The 19,256-nt window shown below is 57.1% G+C and overlaps 6 protein-coding genes across 6 annotated transcripts; 4 read left to right on the top strand and 2 right to left on the bottom strand.

Moving 5' to 3' along the window:
- Window positions 1-12: 12 nt before the first annotated feature.
- WHR41_00515 (uncharacterized protein) lies at window positions 13-3,642 on the top strand (the record flags this gene model as incomplete). The annotated part of the gene is made up of 1 exon (XM_069369121.1): window positions 13-3,642. The coding sequence occupies one exon, from the start codon at window positions 13-15 to the stop codon at window positions 3,640-3,642; it is 3,630 nt and encodes a 1,209-aa protein (XP_069233477.1).
- Window positions 3,643-5,319: 1,677 nt separating this feature from the next.
- WHR41_00514 (uncharacterized protein) lies at window positions 5,320-6,887 on the bottom strand. Its single transcript, XM_069369120.1, has 2 exons — window positions 6,693-6,887; window positions 5,320-6,633 (listed from the first exon to the last, which is right to left on the bottom strand). The coding sequence occupies exons 1-2, from the start codon at window positions 6,771-6,773 to the stop codon at window positions 5,356-5,358; spliced, it is 1,359 nt and encodes a 452-aa protein (XP_069233476.1). The 5' UTR covers window positions 6,774-6,887; the 3' UTR covers window positions 5,320-5,355.
- A 598-nt stretch (window positions 6,888-7,485) lies between these two features.
- On the top strand, window positions 7,486-10,082 carry WHR41_00513 (uncharacterized protein; the record flags this gene model as incomplete). The annotated part of the gene is made up of 4 exons (XM_069369119.1): window positions 7,486-8,207; window positions 8,261-8,697; window positions 8,759-9,000; window positions 9,053-10,082. The coding sequence occupies exons 1-4, from the start codon at window positions 8,150-8,152 to the stop codon at window positions 10,080-10,082; spliced, it is 1,767 nt and encodes a 588-aa protein (XP_069233576.1). The 5' UTR covers window positions 7,486-8,149.
- A 623-nt stretch (window positions 10,083-10,705) lies between these two features.
- Window positions 10,706-12,829, top strand: WHR41_00512 (uncharacterized protein; the record flags this gene model as incomplete). The annotated part of the gene is made up of 1 exon (XM_069369118.1): window positions 10,706-12,829. The coding sequence occupies one exon, from the start codon at window positions 10,706-10,708 to the stop codon at window positions 12,827-12,829; it is 2,124 nt and encodes a 707-aa protein (XP_069233475.1).
- A 257-nt stretch (window positions 12,830-13,086) lies between these two features.
- Window positions 13,087-16,844, bottom strand: WHR41_00511 (uncharacterized protein). Its single transcript, XM_069369117.1, has 2 exons — window positions 16,129-16,844; window positions 13,087-15,809 (listed from the first exon to the last, which is right to left on the bottom strand). Exons 1-2 carry the CDS (start codon window positions 16,213-16,215, stop codon window positions 13,368-13,370), a joined length of 2,529 nt encoding a protein of 842 aa, XP_069233474.1. The 5' UTR covers window positions 16,216-16,844; the 3' UTR covers window positions 13,087-13,367.
- A 105-nt stretch (window positions 16,845-16,949) lies between these two features.
- WHR41_00510 (mitochondrial 54S ribosomal protein uL5m) lies at window positions 16,950-18,488 on the top strand. Its single transcript, XM_069369116.1, has 3 exons — window positions 16,950-17,392; window positions 17,444-18,130; window positions 18,185-18,488. Exons 1-3 carry the CDS (start codon window positions 16,965-16,967, stop codon window positions 18,306-18,308), a joined length of 1,239 nt encoding a protein of 412 aa, XP_069233575.1. The 5' UTR covers window positions 16,950-16,964; the 3' UTR covers window positions 18,309-18,488.
- The last annotated feature ends 768 nt before the right edge of the window (window positions 18,489-19,256 follow it).

Below are 19,256 nucleotides of genomic sequence, written 5' to 3'. Positions count from 1 at the left end.
TTGTCTGCCCTCATGGGTTCCCGACTGGAGCAGAAGTCGAAGTTGGTGCGCAAACGTATCGAGGGCCACACGTTCGAAGGCGAGGATGGCGATGAATATGGCGCATCCAGCTTCGGCGGCTTCCCCGAATATTTTCGACGGAAGAAGATCAAGCTGCAGAACCTTGACGCAGACCTGCGCGCCAACTCGGACAAGCCGGCCATATTCAAGGGCATCGTTTGTCACGTCAACGGCTACACGCAGCCCTCGTTGAACGACCTGCATGTGATGATCGTACAGCATGGCGGTGGTTTCATCCAGTACTTGGACGGCAAGACGATGGTCACACACATCATTGCGAGCAATCTGACGCCCAAGAAGAAAGAAGAGTTCAAGCGCTATCGCATTGTGAAGCCTGCCTGGATTGTCGACAGCGTCAACGCTGGCCAGCTTCTGCCATGGGATGCCTACCGGGTGATCGAAGAAGGCGCGGGCCAGCGGGTGTTGGGGTTCGATCGAGGGCAAATGGTCAGCCAAGCCACCGCTAAAGGCAAAGGCTATCGCGAGCAGACCGATCGAAGCTGGTATACGAGTCAATTCAAGGACGGTCCCTCGCAGAGTTCAAGTAAGACTTTCAAACCCCCAAGTCTAGCGCAGACCATCACGCCCGCCGAAGACATCGAAGACGATGAGTTTCCGGGCATGGAGATCACCAGCTCTGTCGAACAAGCCTTGGAAAGCGCTGTGCAACAACCACCTTTGCCCCAAGAAACAGAGCCAAACGATCAGCCCAGGCAGGGAGATAGCCTGCTCGAAGTCAAAACCACTCTGCAAACACCACCTCCTTCGAGCCCTCCTGGACCTGACGACCCAGAGTCTCCTCTCAAGGGATTAGAGCAATCCAATGATGTTGCCCAGGCTGAGGAGATGGAAGCCGGTGAGGCACCCAAACGCCGTGCACGTGAATGGTCGCAAGAAGCAGACTACTCCATGGCGGTTGTGCGCGAATCGGAAGTGCTCAAGACAGTGCCGCCGGAGAAACTCGCTCAGATGTCGGCCGAGGAGCACAATGCGCTGCTGCTCTCTGATCCTCGCATCCGGAAATCAACAGTCGTGAATCCAGACTTCCTCGAGCAATATTATCGCGAATCGCGGCTGCATCATTTGTCAACGTGGAAAGCCGACCTCAAATCTCAGCTCCAAGCGCTTGCTGCTGAGAAAACGTCGTCTCAGAAGGCGAAGATGCGTAAGCTACCTGGCCAGAGAAGGTACATCATGCACGTGGACTTTGACAGCTTCTTTGCTGCTGTGTCGCTCAAGAAGCATCCGCAGTACATCGACAAACCCGCTGTCGTGGCACATGGCAATGGCTCCGGTTCTGAAATAGCAAGCTGCAATTACCCGGCGCGCAAGTTCGGCATCAAGAACGGTATGTGGATGAGACGGGCTCAAGACTTGTGTCCGGAGGTCAAGATCCTCCCTTACGATTTCCCTGGATACGAAGCTGCGAGCAGACTCTTCTACGACTCGATCATGTCGACTGGAGGCGTCGTGCAAAGTGTCAGCATAGACGAAGCTCTAGTTGACATCAGCGCTATCTGCATTGCGGAGGGAGGCACGGATGGTGTGAGGCGCAGCGAAGGCAGCAACTATCGAGAGCAACGGAAAGCGGATGAGACCGCGCAAGCCTTGCGTGACGAGGTCCTGGAGAAGACTGGCTGCGCTGTGTCTGTTGGCATTGGGGGCAATATACTGCTCGCCAAGGTCGCGCTACGCAAGGCCAAACCAGCTGGACAATATCATCTCAAGCCTGAAGATGTGCTAGACTTCATTGGTCAGCTCGACGTGCAGTCTCTTCCTGGTATCGCCTGGAGCATTGGTGGGAAGCTCGAGGAGATTGGCATCAAGCTGGTGAAAGACATACGCGATTGCTCGCGGGAAAGGCTCATCAACACCCTTGGTCCAAAGACTGGCGAGAAGGTCTGGGACTACTCACGTGGAATCGATCGGACCGAGGTGGGCGATCAAGTGATCAGAAAATCTGTTTCGGCAGAAGTCAACTGGGGCGTGCGATTTGAGAATCAAGAGCAGGTCGATGAATTCATGCATGGTTTATGCGGCGAGCTCAACAAGCGCCTCGTCAAGGAGCGTGTAAAAGGGCGGCAGTTGACAATGAAGGTCATGCGCAGAGCGACTGACGCTCCTCTCGACCCGCCGAAGCATCTTGGGCACGGTAGATGCGACACCTTCAACAAGAGCATACAACTGGGTGTGTCAACCAACGAGACTGCCGTCATCGCCAAAGAGGCGATCAACATGATGAAGTCCTTTCACTTCTCTCCCGGCGAGCTCAGAGGAATCGGGATTCAAATGCAGAAGCTGGAGCCTTTGAAGTCCTTCACTGACGGACACGCCGAGGGCAGCCAGCGCAGACTGCAATTCAAGACCGGGCCCACATCAAAGGCGTCTGCTCCGGTTTCGAAAGATTCTCCAGCAAAGGACGAGATCCAAGATGACGTGAAGACGCCGCAAAAGATGCGTGTAAGGGACGCCAATCAGCCCAGTGTCAGCGTTCAACCCGTCACTGCCAAAACTCCTACAAAGAAGCCGCTCAACATATCCGGAACACAGTTCGTCATGCCGACCCAAGTCGACCCGAAAGTGCTGAGTGAGCTGCCTGAAGATATCCGAGCGAAATTGACAAAGCATGTCCGACCGTCCATCGAAACAGTGATCGACGACGAGCTCAGCAAAGCTCCGGCAAAGGTGCCCTCTCGCCCAGAGTCTCCTGCTGTCGCCCTCCCGAATATGTCGCAGCTGGACCCTTCAATCCTCGATGCCCTCCCCGAAGACGTCCGCGCCGAGATCCTAGGCTTCTACAAGTCCCCTCGCAAGAAGAACGACCAATCCCTCCTGCCCCAATCCCCTCGCAAGAACCGCGTGATCCCTCCTCCAAAGCAGCCCACCCGCCGCAAACGCGGCGGCGGCCTACTGGCCAGCAGATTCCGCGCCGTTCAAGCAACCGACAACTCAACCCTAACGCAATCCAACTTCGTCGCCCGTGCCCGCGCAGACGACGCGATCCCAACCTCAGCGGACACCACACCCGAGCCCGACACTCTCGACCCCGAATTCCTCGCCGCGCTGCCGGAGGACATCCGCCGCGAAGTGCTCGACCAGCAGCGCCAGTCCCGCCTCCAGCGCACCGGCGGTATTGACTTGTCGCTGCACCAGCAGCAGCGTGCCAAAGCGGCCGCTTCGCGCAGACGAAAGGGCGAGCAAGTCGAGCCGCCAAGGACGCTGTTGCTGACTTCGCTCGCGCCGAAGCCGACTTTCACTTCGGCGAAGCTTTCGTCGTTGCCGGATTTGAGGGGTGCTATCAAGGCGTGGTATGGCGAGTTTCGCGAGGAGGGTCCGTATGGAGAAGATGTTGAGGCTTTGGCGAAGTATTTGAGGGAGGTGGTGGTGGAGGAGAGGGATTTGGATAAAGCTGTCAGTGTGGTGAAGTGGATGGGCTGGGTTGTTGACAATGATGATGACGAGGAAGTTGCGGACACGGACACAGGAGCCAAAGGTGCATGGACTCGAGCCTTGGACACTTTGAAGGGCTGCGTTAGGGATGCTGTGAGCGAACGGGGTTTGGGGTGGGTGGATTTGGATTGATGGTCTGTTTTGGTGTTGGAGTTTGGTTGCTTCAAGATACCCTGTATTGTGCTTGCTATTCTACTGCCATGTTAAAGCCCCGATCTCGACGTCTCCGCGACAGGAGCGCCTCCTGATGTCTTCCTTGGACTTTTCGCTTGCGGAAGAGCAACGATAACCGCGTGACGGTATCTCTTCGAACGCGAGGTCTCACCCCTTGCCACTCCTTCGAGCCTGTTAGCTGCGCGCGGAGATGCTGCGATGTGACTTTATCCTGCTGGGCCCGTCCGAATGCGCCGCCTGCGTGATGATGCGAGGGCATCTGTCGATTCAAGGTCCTTCTCTGTCCGAGTCGCTATCCCCCTCTTCACTTGCGACCAACGATCAAAGGCTATCGCCAGACTCTTCGTTTGTGTGGCGACGATCCATGCAAGGGTTGGACAAGGACCCTTGTCGCTCTGTTGGAACGATCGTGGTTCAGTAGAAAGCTAAGCCGGAGGCCAGGATTGCACAGCGTGTGTTCATGATGTGCTCGACTCAAGCGTACAATGATGTATTCAAGACATAAGTGCGTCCATAGCGATGATCCCTCTGCGTGAACGGCGGTCGCAAAAGACCCAAGTGCTCGCTTTGACGGTGACATGTCTTCAAAGTCCTCGGTCGATCGCAGAGGCTGTGGCGCGGACGCCTAGAGACAGCGAAGGGAGGATGGAACCCAAGTGGTCACAACACGGCGTAAGGATAGAAGGCATGCAAGGCGCGGAGTATCTATGCCATCGGCCCCTCACCGCGAATATCGTGCGATGTGGTCATGGATGTGGTTCGCAATGGATGCACAGAAGACATCTGCCAGGTGGAGTGCTGCACATTGAGTGCTCCGGTGAGGGAGCCGTGACCAAGTACTCGCTCAGAAGCCGCCATCAGCTTCAGAGTAGCGGACACAGCTACACCTGTTAAAGATCCGTGAACAATGCGAGCAAAAGCATTGCCGCAAGCGAATGACGGCCGACGCAGGTAACAACATCGCGCCGCATGGAACCTCAGTGTCACCTTTGTACTATCTACCTCCTCGACGGGCGGCGCAGCATTGCATGGCCAGCATAACAACACAACAACAGCAGCAGCAGCGACAGCGGCATGAGAAAAAAAGGCAATGGGAGCGATGTTGAGATAATGAGGAAGAGGGACTTCTCCAATGCCTTCGCAAGCGAAGAAACTGATGAAAAAGGTAAGAGTTCGCGTCAGCCAGAGGTAGTGCGATACTGGCGACACTAACCGGCGACCATCAGCAAGCTGAGAGGGCCCCCAGTGGTTCCAAATAATGGTTGAACGAGATACTGGCCGTAGCCAGGTTTCAGCGATCAAACTGAAAAGAACAGATACTACACTTGATCTAAGCCAAAAGGCAAAGAGAGCTAAAGAAGAAAGGAAGAGAAAGGGAGAGAGTCGGAGGGCGGCGTCGAATTTATATGTTTCCAGGCCGCGCTAGCGGGCCGCAAAGCTGCCTTATCCGCGCTGTGGGTGCCTGGAATGAGCGCTCACAGCCAGGCAGTCAGGCAGCAACTGTAGGCAGCAGCGCTGCTGCCTAGAGCACGTGATCTGAGGCGGAGGCTGGCGAGCACTGCTGGTGCTGAATGCCTGAGGCAGACTAGTGTGCATTACGGGCACTCTTTGAGACATTATTCAAGAGAGCATGGGTCGCGTAATGAGATGTGCATAGCGGAAGTATATACGTTACAGCTCCTTTTTCGCAACGCCTCCGTTGGCCTTCTCATACGTAGGCTTGAGCTTCAGTCCGATGGGGTTTTTGAGGAAAGCAAGGACGAGGCCGCAGACGCCAAACATGCCCGCCGCGCCCGCAAAGTACGCCATGTCCCGACCGGCCCACCAATATAGCGTGCAGAAGAGTATGGGGCCAATGGCACGGCCAGCTTGCCCGAAGCTGCGGTGATTGCCGAGTTTTCCTCCACGTTCGTTGCTCGAGGCCTCGAAGCTAGACAAGCTGTTCAGGCCTGTCACGACCGTGCTGCTGGTGACGGCCAAAAGAGTGGCTGCGATGTAGAGGCCGCGCTCGTTCTCGACCTTTGCGAGGATGATGAACGCTCCGGCGCAGCTGAGGACACCCAGCTGTACAATCTTGAGAGGGTTCATGCGGCGGACGACTGCGCCTTGAAGGATGCTGGCCACGAGACCGATGAAGCCCAGGAGCTTGCCCGATTCCTTGGATCCGTATCCGAAAAGATCGTATGTCATGAAAGGCAGGGAGAATTCCATGCCGCTGAAGAATAGGATGAACGTGAAGTGCGTCAAGTTGAGTAAGGCGTGAGAGTTGGTGCGCCTGGTGGTCTCGGTGGTAGACTTCTCTGACTTCTCTGCGCCTTTGACCGAAGGCTGATTCGGAGGATGCGTCTCCGGGAGCGCGTAGTACAGATAGAGTGTCTCCGTGACGATCAAGAACAGGGAGAATCCAGCAGCAGTCGCAAACGGATTGGCAGCAACAAGGGTGACTTGCGACAGCGCTGCACCGAGCGCCGGGCCAAAAGTGAAAGCAATGCTGAAACACGCTCCGACCATAGCCATCGTCTTGCCGCGGTCCTCGTCGCTGCTGATGTCCGTTGCAATTGCCATAGCCAACTGCACGTTTCCCTCGCTCAAGCCCCCGACAATGCGACTCGCCAGAAATGTCCTGAAATCTGTGGCTGCGCACCAGAGCGCTACCGATGCAATGTTCCCCATCATGGACCAAAGCAGAGCTGTCCGTCGGCCATAGCGGTCTGAGAGTGTTCCGATGACCGGAGAAGCAATGGCCTGGCAGAGAGAGAACATCGAGCCGAGCGCACCGCCCAGTAGAACGATATCATAGCGGTCATTGATCGGTTTGCTGAAGCTGTTCTTGTATGCGTTCAGACCGGAGAAGATCTGCGAGAGGAGGGTCTGGGAGGATTCCGTTTCGACATTGCGGTAGAACTCGAGGAGTTTGGGAAATAAGGGGAGGATGAAGGTGAAGGAAATCTTCAGAATAGTCAGTTTCGGTACCAGAAAGAAACATGCAGGTAGGCCAAGGAACTCACCAAGTCCAAGAGCAGAGAAATAAACAACACCCTCAGCACCTTCTTGCGCCTCTCTGGCGACACGGGAGCTTTGGCTGCCATGGCGGGGAAAAGAGACAAGTTGCGTATAGCCTACCAGCGGCTATATTCAATCGACAAGATTTCTGTACAATGAAAATTGGCAATATCAACACATGTCAGCAGGAGGGTGATGGAGGACAGCTGTCTCAGCTGACAGGGCCTCGTTGCGCCGACGTTCTGTCGAATGACGGGCACAGGTTGGCCCTAGCAGTCGCAAACAAGCTCATACTGCTCGGCGATCGCTCGTCGCCCCGCTTCGGTTCTGCTCGGCGGACATGGGGGCCCGGCCTCTCTGTCAGGGCTGAGGCATGCCTCGGCAGCCTGGAGGGCGGCGATCGAAGCTTCGTCGCAGATGGACAGATCTCGATGGAGGGGGCGTCTGCTGTGGGATGTCACACTATTTCCGTGCAGGATGGCATGCCTTATGACTGTCGTTGCGCAGGAAACGTGACCAAGGCACCAAAGAAGTGTCCATACTTTGGGGCCAAGCCCCTGGGAGATGCTTGCTTCTGGAATGGAGCTCTCGAGCAGGGGCTCACCAGCACTATCATTATTGTGAGACGCGCTCGATGCACTCGTAGCGGAACTCGGAATGCCTATATCACCAGGCTGTATACCGACGGGCTGGCTGTGATCTAGATGGCGGAAACCCCGGCGTGTGCTGCCGCGGGCCCCTGCAAATGGGCGTGCGTCTCCCGGCGGGATGCTGCATGCCTACGCTTCTTGAGTTCTGTATCTCTTCCACCACCGGCGCATCGCGTGAAAGACGCGTCGTGTATCATATAACACGGACCGTCCTCGATAACAGACTCCTGCAGCAGCTTCGCTGTTGGGCGCGGAATCTTGCGTCCGGCTGCAACAAGTTCACAGCCGTGCCGTTCCTGCATCTTGCCAGGCACTCGGGGAGCTATACCAGACGCCACTTCAGAAAGCTGCGTGCAGGCTATTTCAGGCCCATCTGGCACCGCCCGATATCGAGTCCCCACATGCACGCGATCGATTCCAGACATCTGGTGCGGCTAGGCTCTCTCGGGACGACGCCTGCAGCTGCTGCGAACGCCACTGCCGTGAGGCGCCTCTAGCCCGAAAACCTGCCCCATCACGCCCTCAACCACCAATCGGCCTCCGTAGCACCGTCACGCCACTTCGCTTCTACAGTGATACACGCCTCCGCACTATGATAGCATCTGGTCTTAAACTCGAGAAGAGGGGGTGTTCGCGCCCTCGTGTTTGCCGCATGGCATCTCGCAGGTTTGACATTCCAAATGCATAGCGTTCGCTATAACATAGGCTGATCGCCCCGAACCAACGTGGAGGATCATCGTCTTGCATTCTTGGTGTGATTCGACCCACTCGCCAGTAGGGATCGTCTACTGCTAGTCCTCTCTCTTGTCACAATGCAGATCAACCCTCTGGGACGAAATTGGGGCTCTCTGGTCAACTGGGACGGTCTGGGTATGCTTAGCACCCACCACGACGGTCTGATTGACAACGCTAACAACGACCAGGCAAATTGTACGCAGGCGTGACAATCGCGTGGACGGTCGCCCTGCTCGCCGGTATCATCTGTTTGGTCTGGTATCGACGATCGCCTTTCGTCCGAATCCGCAACCTGCCAATCGCGATCACATCAACTTTTTTCCTGCACATCTATCTGGTCAAGATTTTGTTGGCCTATACCACAAATGGACACTTCCTCTGCAGCGCCGAGTTTTGGATTATGAGCATATACCTCCCATTCGGTATTGCTCTCTTCCAGGCCAACGTCACCCAGCTACGAAGCGTCGCCGAGCAGCAAGAATGCCTGCTCCTCCGCCAAACCTCACACAACGGCACACCAGCATTGGCTAGTCAGAGCTGGTTCCGCAGAGTGCTTCAGTCTGGCAGCCGACTCACGCAAGCACAGAAGAGCTACATTTTCATTGCGATTGGCATGATCATCCAGGTACGTCCTCGCTGCTACTCGACGATCTTTGCGATTCCGAGCTGCCTCTGACACGTGGTAGCTTATTGTCACATCTGCCATATATGCGACGTCGCCGACTCTGCAGGGTGATTGGTCAAGTTATGGACAAATTCCGTTCAATAAGGGGCAGGTAAAATGCCGTAAGACGGTGGAGTGGGTACCCAGCGCTTTCTGGCAGTTGTTCTGGACTTGGATCTACGGACCCTACGAGCTCTACCGTATCCGACACATTCGCGATGCTCACCGTTGGCGCTTGCAAACGATTCTGTGCATTGTCTCTGGGTATGTCTTGCAGAAGTTCGTTTCTTCATCTAGCACACTAACAGCATCGCAGGTTGCCCGGGTCACCCTTGTGGATAGCCTCCGTCTTCTCGAAGGCTTTCAAGCCTGTCAACCCCTGGTTCGTACCTCCGATGTGGCTTGCGCCTGGAATCATCGTCATGCAGTTCGCCACCGTGTTCTTCCCCATCTTCGAAATCTTTGAGCAGCGCAATTCTATGCTCAAGCGAGTCGACTCGTTCAGCAGCACTGGATCTACTCTCCGCGCCACTTCCTTCATATCTGAAAAAGGAGATCGGAGACAACCTAGAACCTCCACCAGCGATCTGTTCGACGAGCTGAACTCCGCATCCGTCGGCAGGCTATATTCCATGCTCGCGCTCGAGCGTGCCCTCATCGTAAATCCCACACCTCTGCTGCACTACGCTGCGAAGAAAGACTTCACCGCCGAGAACATCGTCTTTCTGACATCAGTGAGAGACTGGCGACAAGCATGGGCCTCCGCCCCTCGGAACCCCGACACTGGCAAAGTCACGGAAGACGCGCAAGTCCGCCTCTTCAAAATGGCAGTCGAGATCTTCGCCGAGTCTGTCGACGAGAAGACCGCCGACTTCCCCATCAACATCGAAGGCCACATGCGCAAAGAGCTCGCGAGGATCTTCAGCCCCGACGTGCTCAACGGCTTGAGTGGCTTCGCCGTCCGCAAGATCAGAGACCGCGCCCCGCCGAGCCTCTACTCCACCCCTCCTGCGACGCCCTGGGCGGACCAGAAGAAAGCTGGGTCGGTTACAACGACCGTGACTGCAACTCCTCCATCGTCGGCTGATACAACCTTTGGATCTCTGTCCTCGAATAATAGCGCTGTCAAAATGGTCATGAGCGAAAGCAAGCCGTATCGGTTGGAAGACCGGCCTGATCTCTCGCCGCAGACCAATGGCCGTGGTATTGACATCCCTGGGTTTGACGAGCACGTATTCGACGAGGCGGAGTCGAGCATCAAGTACCTCGTGCTCACCAACACCTGGCGGAAGTTTGTGGAGTTGAGGGAGAAAGACGAGGAGGGCGGATTTGATTTTGGATTTTAGTGCATCTTTGCGGGAATTGGAGCATTGCAGGTTGTATTACGACATCTCGGCGTCTTTGAAATGGCTTCTTGTTTGGAACTCAACCACGGTAAATGTGTTTGGAAATTGCAAAATACCTTTAAGGATGTACGATGGCGGAATACGTGGAACGAATATCGATAGACAAACGGATCATTGCATAGAAGTTGCAGTATGACGAAGTAATACAGCGAAATTTCAAAGCCCCTGCTCGTCGTGTTACAACCCTGACAAAAGAAGCAGGCATCCCATTGTTCTAAGCCTCATCTTCGGCGGCTGCGCTTAGACTTCGACCTCGCCTAGCGCGAGCATCATGCACGGCACGGCCTCCGTCATCCAGCCAGCACCAAGGATGCGCCTGATATCAGGGCACGGCTAACGGCGAGCTAGTCCGTCCGAGCTCTGACGCCTCAGATGTCACTGTAACTATCTCGGCCACACTTTCTGCGCCAGCGCGGTATTCTCGTGCGACTCGCCGTCCTGTATCTCCCGCCTGCTGTAACGCACAGCGCGATGTGCTAGCCGACGCACCTTCGAACACGAGAGACCATCTCGCAGAACAGACAGCGGCTCTCGGCTAGGCAGCCAGCTCTCGCGCCGCCGCTATGTACATACCTACGACATCGACTGCGCATGTGTCGGCGAACGGAGACAGCGTGCGACAGGCTTCTTTCGGATTTGGGAAGGGCTCTGATTTGAGCTCGCAAGACTGGTCGAGCCTTATCGGGATCATCACGGCGATCGTGGGAAACATCCTCATCTCGTTCGCCTTGAATACGCAGAGGTACGCACACTTGCGGCTGAGCCGGGATGCGGATGCAGAGGCGGAAGACCACAGGTCGGAGCGGAGGAAGAGCAAAAATGGCACGAACGGCACAGGCGGCATGAAAACGTATGGCACGCAGCAGGAAGAGATCGCTGAAGAGCGCGCGAGAGAGAACGAGAGGCAAGGGCCGGAGAACGGGCAGCTGGAGCTTGAAGAAGAGGAGGCGCACGAGGGCGATCCGCTGATACCGCACATCGATCGGAGAAAGTCGAGCTCTTCGACGGCGGGATCATCTCTGCCAAACGGCGGCGACGAGAAGGGCGAAGAGGAGGGTAAGAGCAAGAGCTATCTCAAATCGCCTATCTGGTGGCTCGGAATCTCGATGATGGTGCTCGGAGAGGCCGGTAACTTCCTGGCGTATGGCTTCGCCCCGGCGTCCATTGTGTCGCCTCTGGGCGTTGTGGCGCTGATCTCGAACTGTCTCATCGCGCCGCTGCTGTTGCATGAGAAGTTCCGGTGGAGAGATGCTGCGGGTGTGGTGATAGCCGTTGCAGGCTGTGTGACGGTAGTTCTCTCCGCCAGCGACAGCAACCCGCGACTGGATCCGGACACCATCTGGGATCTCATTACCACCTGGGAATTCGAGACCTACCTTGGGATCACCGTTTTCCTCATCATCGTGCTCGTCATTGCCAGCAACAAGTATGGCGAGAAGAGCATCCTGATCGACCTTGGACTTGTTGGTCTTTTCGGTGGCTACACTGCTCTCTCTACGAAGGGTGTTGCCTCACTTCTATCGAACAAGATATGGCGCGTGATCACATTCCCGATCACGTACCTCTTGGTGGCTGTTTTGGTTTCGACCGCTATCATGCAGATCAAGTACGTCAACAGAGCCCTGCAGCGGTTCAACGCAACCATGGTCATTCCGACGCAGTTTGTCATGTTCACGCTCTCTGTGATCATTGGCAGCGCCATCCTCTACCGCGATTTTGAACGAGAGAGCGCCGAAGACGCCGGAAAGTTCGTCGGTGGTTGCGCTCTCACTTTCCTGGGTGTCTGGTGCATCACCTCCGGCCGCTCTGACGACGATGACGAGGATAACGACATGGACAAAGCCGACGAGGAAGGCACTGTCGGCCTGGTCGACCACGAACGCCGCAACTCAACCACCAAATCCTCCGCGAAGACCGCCCCCTCACGAACCCACCGCATCAACAGCGCCGTCGACATCCCACCCTCCCTCGTCATCACGCCGGACTTCGCCCCCTCAACCCCCAAAAACCCCACCCACCTCTCCACAGAACCCTACAGCCTCGAACCCGGCCCCGCAAACCGCAGCGCAATCCACGCCGCCTCCGCCGCCGACCTCGAAGCAACAACCACGACCGACCCAACCAAGCGCTCCCCAATGCACGCCACGACCTCCGCGCCCGTAATCCCCACCCTGCCCCCACCAACCCGCCCCGAAACCCCCCGCACAACCACAACCCCCTCCGCCGAACCCCCGCGCACGCCCCAAAACCGCCTGACCGCCGAGCCCACAACCCTCGACCCCAACATCTCCCCGCACCGCGCCGCCCTCGCCCGCAACTCCATCACGACCCTGCTGCCCGACCTCGGCCCGCTCACCTCGCCCCTCTCCTCGAGTCTCAGCGCCATCGTCGCGGACTCGCTCCGCCGCGGCGTCGACAACCCGCGCGGGACCGCGCGCCCCGTGCGTCGGAACACGACTTCGCGCGGCCAGCCGTACCCCGCTGCGAAGCGGCATTCGATCGCCTCGGGGACGCTGTCGCAGGACGAGGACGAGGAGGACGAGCAGAGGCCTCTGAGGGACGGGAGCGGGAGGCGCAGGACGCCGGAGGCGCTGAGGGCGAGGAGTCTGAGTGCCACTTTGGGGGATTTGTTTACGCGCGGTGGGGGGAGTGGGGATGGGAATGGGAAGCAGAGGGCGGAGAGGTGAGTTGGGAGGGAGATGTGGAGAAGAGGTGGGAATTGGTTGGTTCGATGAGAGTTTGTTGATGCTGTTCATATTTCTAAGGTTTTTTGAGGTTATTACGCTGGCTGGACTTCTTAGTCGGCGCGACATAGCGATGGCGTTTCTTGTTTAGGTTTGATTTGAGTATTGCATTCGACGAGCGATAATGAGAAAAAGACAGCAACGTACCGATGGCGAGGAGTAGTAATGTAGTGAGGATTCAACATTTGACAAACCAAGACCGAGGGCAACCAACACCTGCAATTCGGTATCCAATTCTTCGATTCCAAAACATCTGCCTGATGCTCATTGTGACCTGAAAGAAGCTGCTCGAAATGCCATGATCCATGATTCCAGAACGCCCATTGTAAACAAGAACCGAACCAATGAAGAACGCTCAACAGACCCCCTTCCCAATTCACATTACCCATCCCGCATGCATAGCACAAAACGCGCTCAAACCACTCGCTGCAAAACCAAACAGCAACAAACAAAATGCCCGGAAAAAATTGCCGGTCTGCGCTCACATAACAATGCAATCCCGGTCCTCATGCCCGCCCTTCGAGTGCGAGAGCCCATGCCCGTGCTTCTTCTTCTCCTTCTTGCCCTTCGCTTTCGCCGGCGACCCGAGGTTCTCCTTGCTCCCGTTGTCAGCGTGTCCGTCTTCCGAAGCCGGCGCGGAGAACGGAGGCGGCGGGTCGGCGTCTTTCTCCTTGCTCAGCTCCGCCGCGACGGAGTCCGAGGGCTGGATGGGCGAGTTCGCGCTGCTGTTGCTCGCCGCAGCGGCGGCGGCGGCGGCGGCTGCGTCCGCGCGCGACATGCGCAGGCTGAGTTTGGACATGTTGAGGCTGAAGCGGGAGGACTCGCGCTCGCGGTCTTTGTCTTTCTCAGCTGGACCGGCGGACGTGGGTCGCGAGCGGCTGTTTCGGCTTGTGCGGCGGGTGCCGAGGTTCTTCGCTACGGCGAGGAAAGCGTTGCCTTTCTCTTCGACTGGGGTTGCAGGGACTGAGGCGGAGGCCATGCTGGTGTTGGAAGCGGAGCCGCCGAGGGTGGACTCGTCGAAGGCGATGCTGCGGCGGCGAGGGTGCTCTCGCGATGAGCGGCCTCTTGGATTCGAGTTTAGGGCTGCATTTACGTCGAGGCTGTTGCGAGCGGAGGTCAAGCCGAAGTCGGTTGATTCACTGCCTGTTGCGAATGCGCGGCCGAGGGCAGAGTTCGTTTCCACGAGGGCAATGTCGGAGTCGCTGAGGTCCGCGTTCTTCTCCAACGGCATGGCGTCGGAATGAGATCGCGAGGTCGCCTCGGCATAGGTGGGTAAGTCGTGTATGCTGTGACCATCGTCGCCGATCGGTTGTACTTGATAGAAGAGTAGATAAGGAGTCTCTTCCCTGAGAGCCTCATGAATGTTGACATACGATACGCGCTCGGGGGCGAGATCGTCGAATCGCATCCACGGGTCCTCGAAGTCATCAGGGCTGCTGTCACTCCCTTGGCGATCATTTGATGAGTGTCGTGAAGCATTTGGCGCACTGCCTCTGCTGAGGCAGACATAATGCCCTGAGTGTACGGACACGCCACGGTGGCAGATTACGGACTGCAGCATAAGCCGGAAATTTCCAACGAGCGGTCCTTCATCTTGCATGTTGTCGTCGCTGACGAAATTAGGGACTGCGATCTCCAAGGGGATGTCCACATATGTGTCGCGCTTCTTGGCTTGCCCATCGTTGGTGTAAGAATAACGTTTCAGCGCAATGCCCAAAACAGGTCGTTTCCTCGAAAAGTGAGCCGCCACCTGAGCATCAGATGTTGGCATGTTGTCCGTGTACCACGGCAAAAGCTTGAAGAACTGCCACGCCGGCATCAGTACTTCTGTTCTCGTACTCATCCGACGGTCTTTCTTGTCGCGCGAAGGTTCCGAGTCGTCCACCGCAGGCTTGCTGGCATCGCTTCCCTCCAACTGCACTTTCCGCTGACTGAAAATGCTGTCCGCTCGCTTCCTGCCACTGCCCGGTCGCAGCTTGTCCACAGCCGTCTTATTAGGACTTGTGGGGGCCTCTGCGACGGGCGTCGAGACCACCGGTGTGTCCGGCACCTCGGCGATCTCAACATGTAGGGCGTTCTCGGCCTTTTCGTCGCCCTCGTATGCCCTAAGAGCTTCTTCTCGACTTGAGCCTTGCAATGTGTTCCTCCGCTGTTGCTCCATATGCCGCTTGACCTCTATCCGGTTGTTGAAATAATGCTCGAGGCAATCTTCTAAAGTGATGACGCTACCGCCTTCCCGAGGCTCATCCAAGATTGCGACTTCTAACAACCTCTCGTTGACAAATTTGTGATCGTCCTGAGGGTCTTCCTTTCCAGTGTGGTAAAGGTCCATCTTCAGTGTAAGTAATGGTAGTTCTAGCTGTCCGGTGATAAAGCCGAAAGCCTCGGAGGGATCTTGCTGTCTGAGTTCTGCTGCTTCTTTCCAGCCGCACTCGGCGAGCGCTTCTTGTAAATGCTTGGTAATGTCGGTAGTGATTAATCTGCCTGATCGGAGCAAATTGACCCACAGTCGCAAGAAACCGGCGAGTTTGCGACGTGGAGGATCCTCGAAGCCTTCGTACAGCATAGCTTCAAAGCTGTCCAGCCGCGCGAACATGCCAAAGAGCAGCGAATCTAAGAAACATGTCACGGACTCACGATTCTCGGCGCCTAGCAGTTTCGTGTTCGGGTCGAACGGTCGCACAATGCCCTCATACGTCTCCTCCAACAGCATGAGCAGTCGGAAAGCAGCATCGGGGTCGCCCTTTGAAGACTCGGCCCGCAGCGCATATTCGACGTTGTCGTCGCAGATGTTCTGGATGCCATAGCTTTGTAACCGGGCGACGATGGACTTTACTTTCTTCTCCTCGTCCTTGTCAAGCTGCTTTCTGTCCTTCTCTGCCGGCGTGAACACATCGCTGAAGTGATCCGGTTTGACGACGGTCTAAAAGCGCGACTGTTAGCAAGTGATTGCGCATGGTTGGAGACAAAAGAAAGCAATGCGACTCTGAGGATTTTGCGGCTCCGGCGACTCAGCCTGCGCCGGAGCGAGTCGCTCGCAGCAGCCACGTCGAATATGCTCGAGATAGAAGAGCTCTTCCGACGGCGCTTGCGCCCAACCAGTAGAGGTTCGCGGTCGCCGGAGCCGTTGCTCGCGCTTGGGCGAGACTCGCTGCGCCTGTGCAGTCCTCGGACCTTGATGCGATCCAGGAGATCCCTCATGACGGATGCGCATGAAGAAGGAGGAAGAAGAATATGCATACTCTTTCAGGCGGGTGGCCTTTGCTGGGGTGGTGCTGGTGGTGGTGCTTCTTCTCGCGCCGGCTGAGGAAGCGGTGGACCCCACTCATGGTCTCGCGTTCGCAGGGGTATCAGGTGCGCTCCATGCAGGAAGGAGTGGTCAATTCGTAGAGACTACGGAATTGGTCGGTCGATCGTCGTTGCCTGCGGTAGTGACGAAGTGCGCGAGGTCGCTTCTGGCGGGTGACGATTCACTCAGTGTAGACTGAGTTCAACGGACGGGTATGCGAGCGGGCATGGAGCGGCGGCGGGGCAGAGGTCGGCGAGGGGCGGGCTATTGCTTTTGGTGGAGGGCGTTGCGAAAGTCCGGCGTGGTGCAGGAAATGACATGCATGGCGGGTGGGAGCGGCGGTCGGTCTGCCTGGCGCATAGGCGGCATTGGCATTCGTCTTGTGGCTGCTTGTTCCTCCCGCTCTGCTAGGCTGCGAGGCGACCCTTCTGGACCCTGGGCGAGGCTGCGTGGCTGGCCGTCAATAGCCCTATCGCCGCGAAGTGAGTCGGGCGTATTGAAACCTTAATTGAAGATTCGTCGGCATTGTCAAAGCATGCGCAAGCAAACGATGTGCTCTACAGAACATTAAAAATCACAGCGGAGTCGAGACGAGCTGATACCTACATAGAGAGCTGCTGCACTGGGGTCTGACGTGAGGGCGACGACTCGCGCGATGCTGCCTGACAGGCCACCGGGCGTGGCGCCGGCTCGATCACACCACGTGAGAGTCCCGCTTCACTGCTAATAAGGGAACGCCCGCTTGCGACTTGCGAGTCAACCCGCGCTGCTTCGAGGCATGATCACGTGATGCCTGAGATGTTTGCTGCAAGCTGCGGGATGCGGCGTGCCTTCCGCTTTGGGACATCCTCACTCCCGTCGCGCCTTCCTGCTGCTGTGGCTGCCAGGAAAGTCGGCTTCAATAGCGAGCGACGTCCCTCGCCCACAACTTCACCCACAACCACAACCACCACACTCGCCGCCGGCATGGCACTACAGGAGGTCACCGCCTCTTTCTTGAGGCGATTGCGCACGCAGGACACAGCACTTGCGCAAGCCTCCGGCCTTCAATGCCGCCGATACGCATCCAGCAACACCGCCAGCCCGCACGTCGCACAGGAGATCCAAGACCTCGAGGACACCGACTTCGTGAAGCAGGATCCTGCCACAGCAGCAAACCTCAAATATGACCCTCTACATCGCCAGCGCAGTTTCGCCGGCACACCACCTTCCTCCAGGTAAGCTTCGCCGAGTCTCTGCATTGCGCTTCGCTCACTGACATTCTCAAGATACAAGTTCCGTCCGCCCAAGTACTACCGCGGCCCTCTTCACCCTCACCAACCTCCCAAACCCTCCGATCCCGCTTCGCGCGAGTATATTCCCGGGCCCTACTCTCTCCCGCGCCTCCAGCAAACCTACACCTCCACCCTCGAGCCCGATCTCATGACCCTCGCCTACGTCCACCACCCGCCTGGATACCAAGCTCCGCAAAAAGGCGAGCGCCTGCGGTCATGGCAAGGTGCTTCACCATACTTCAAGAACCGCGATCTGCGCGGACCCAGAGGTGGCGATGTGCTGAGGCTGCTGCGGAAACCCATCACGTTCCGCAACGTGCCCAAGATCGAGCGTATCACAGTACACTCCATGGTCAAGGACGCCGTGTCCGACTCCTCGCACCTTCACGTTGCCGGCATGGTTATGCAGGCCATCACCAATGTGCGCGCCACCGCTCACGCAACCAAGAAATCTGTCGCCGGCTTCGGCGTGAGGCAAGGTCAGCACCTTTCCGTCACGTGCGACCTGACCGGCGAGGACATGTACCACTTCTTGAGCAAATGCGTCGATGTGGTCATGCCGAAGATCAAGGACTGGAGAGGTGTTAAGGGAAGCTCGGGTGATTCTTCTGGAAACATCGCCTTTGGCTTCACGTCCGAGGAGGTTGCATCGTTCCCTGAGGTGGAGGTGAACTACGACATGTGAGTCAATCTCATACAATTCTGTCGCATGACTCAATACTGACATCGCGTAAGGTACCCTCCCAAGATGATTCCCGGTTGCCACGTCATCGTCCACACGAGCGCCTCCACGGACCAGGACGCTCGCCTGCTGTTGACTTCGATGGGCATTCCATTCTACGGGAAGTTCATCAACTAAGCGCACAACAGCGCAGCGAATTGGGGTCAAGTGATGCTGGGTCGCATCTTAAGGGCGTATACTTCAAAGAGGAGGGGCGGATCCAAAACGTGGCTTCAAGCCACGACCAAATAACACCATGTACAACAACCTGCCAAAAGCGCATGTTTGTATCAATATACCATTATTACGTTCAACTAACCTCGCATGTCTGGGCCCATCTCTTCATTGCATAGAAGAACGATCTTAATTGTGTTGATGTAACAAAAAACTGAGAGGAGACTAATCGCTCTTACAAACGAAAAGCCTACGCTAAACGCCACCCTGCTCTTGCGAGATCACCACATCAGCACCACTCTATTCCTCCCCCTCCAACCCAACCATCCCCAACGAACCCCTCCAAAGCCTCTCCACCCCCTCCCCACCAACCGCCCACGCCGCCGAACCCCCCCCCCCCCGTCGTCCATCGCCATCGGATCCCTCCCCCGAAACGGGCCCTGCACCGCAAAACCCGCCAAATACAGCCCTCCCCGTCCCTCGAACTCCGCCCCGACCGCAGCGTACACGCCCGTCGCCGCCCCCTGCGCTGCGCTCTTCACGTACCGTACCGCTTCGTCGCCGGCGTGACGAGCCGCGCCCGCTCCTCGGGCGGAATGAAGACGCCGAGCCAGCCCCGTCATGATGCCGCACGGGTGCGGCGAGAGCGCCGTCAGGCCGCGCGCGGCGTGGTGCTGTTGGCCAGGTGGATGTTGGCTGTTTTGGCTTGGCCGTGGGCGAGCCAAGGGTTGTGGGTAAGGGGTCGGCGAAGTTGTTGTCGTCTGGACGGGTGGGGGCCGTGCGGTGGCCTGTTGAGGAGACGGAGGTGATGCGCGAGGGGGTTGAGGCGGGGGAGAGGAGTAGGGGCTTGAGGAGGTGGAAGAGGAGGGAGTGCGAGGGGTGGTTTGTGTGGGATTGCGTTTTGAAGTTGTC

Source organism: Cladosporium halotolerans (genome assembly GCF_011745625.1).
Source record: "Cladosporium halotolerans strain TM138-S3 chromosome Unknown Sca2, whole genome shotgun sequence".
NCBI classification, from domain to species: domain Eukaryota; kingdom Fungi; phylum Ascomycota; class Dothideomycetes; order Cladosporiales; family Cladosporiaceae; genus Cladosporium; species Cladosporium halotolerans.
This window is presented reverse-complemented; position numbering and strand designations above follow the sequence as displayed.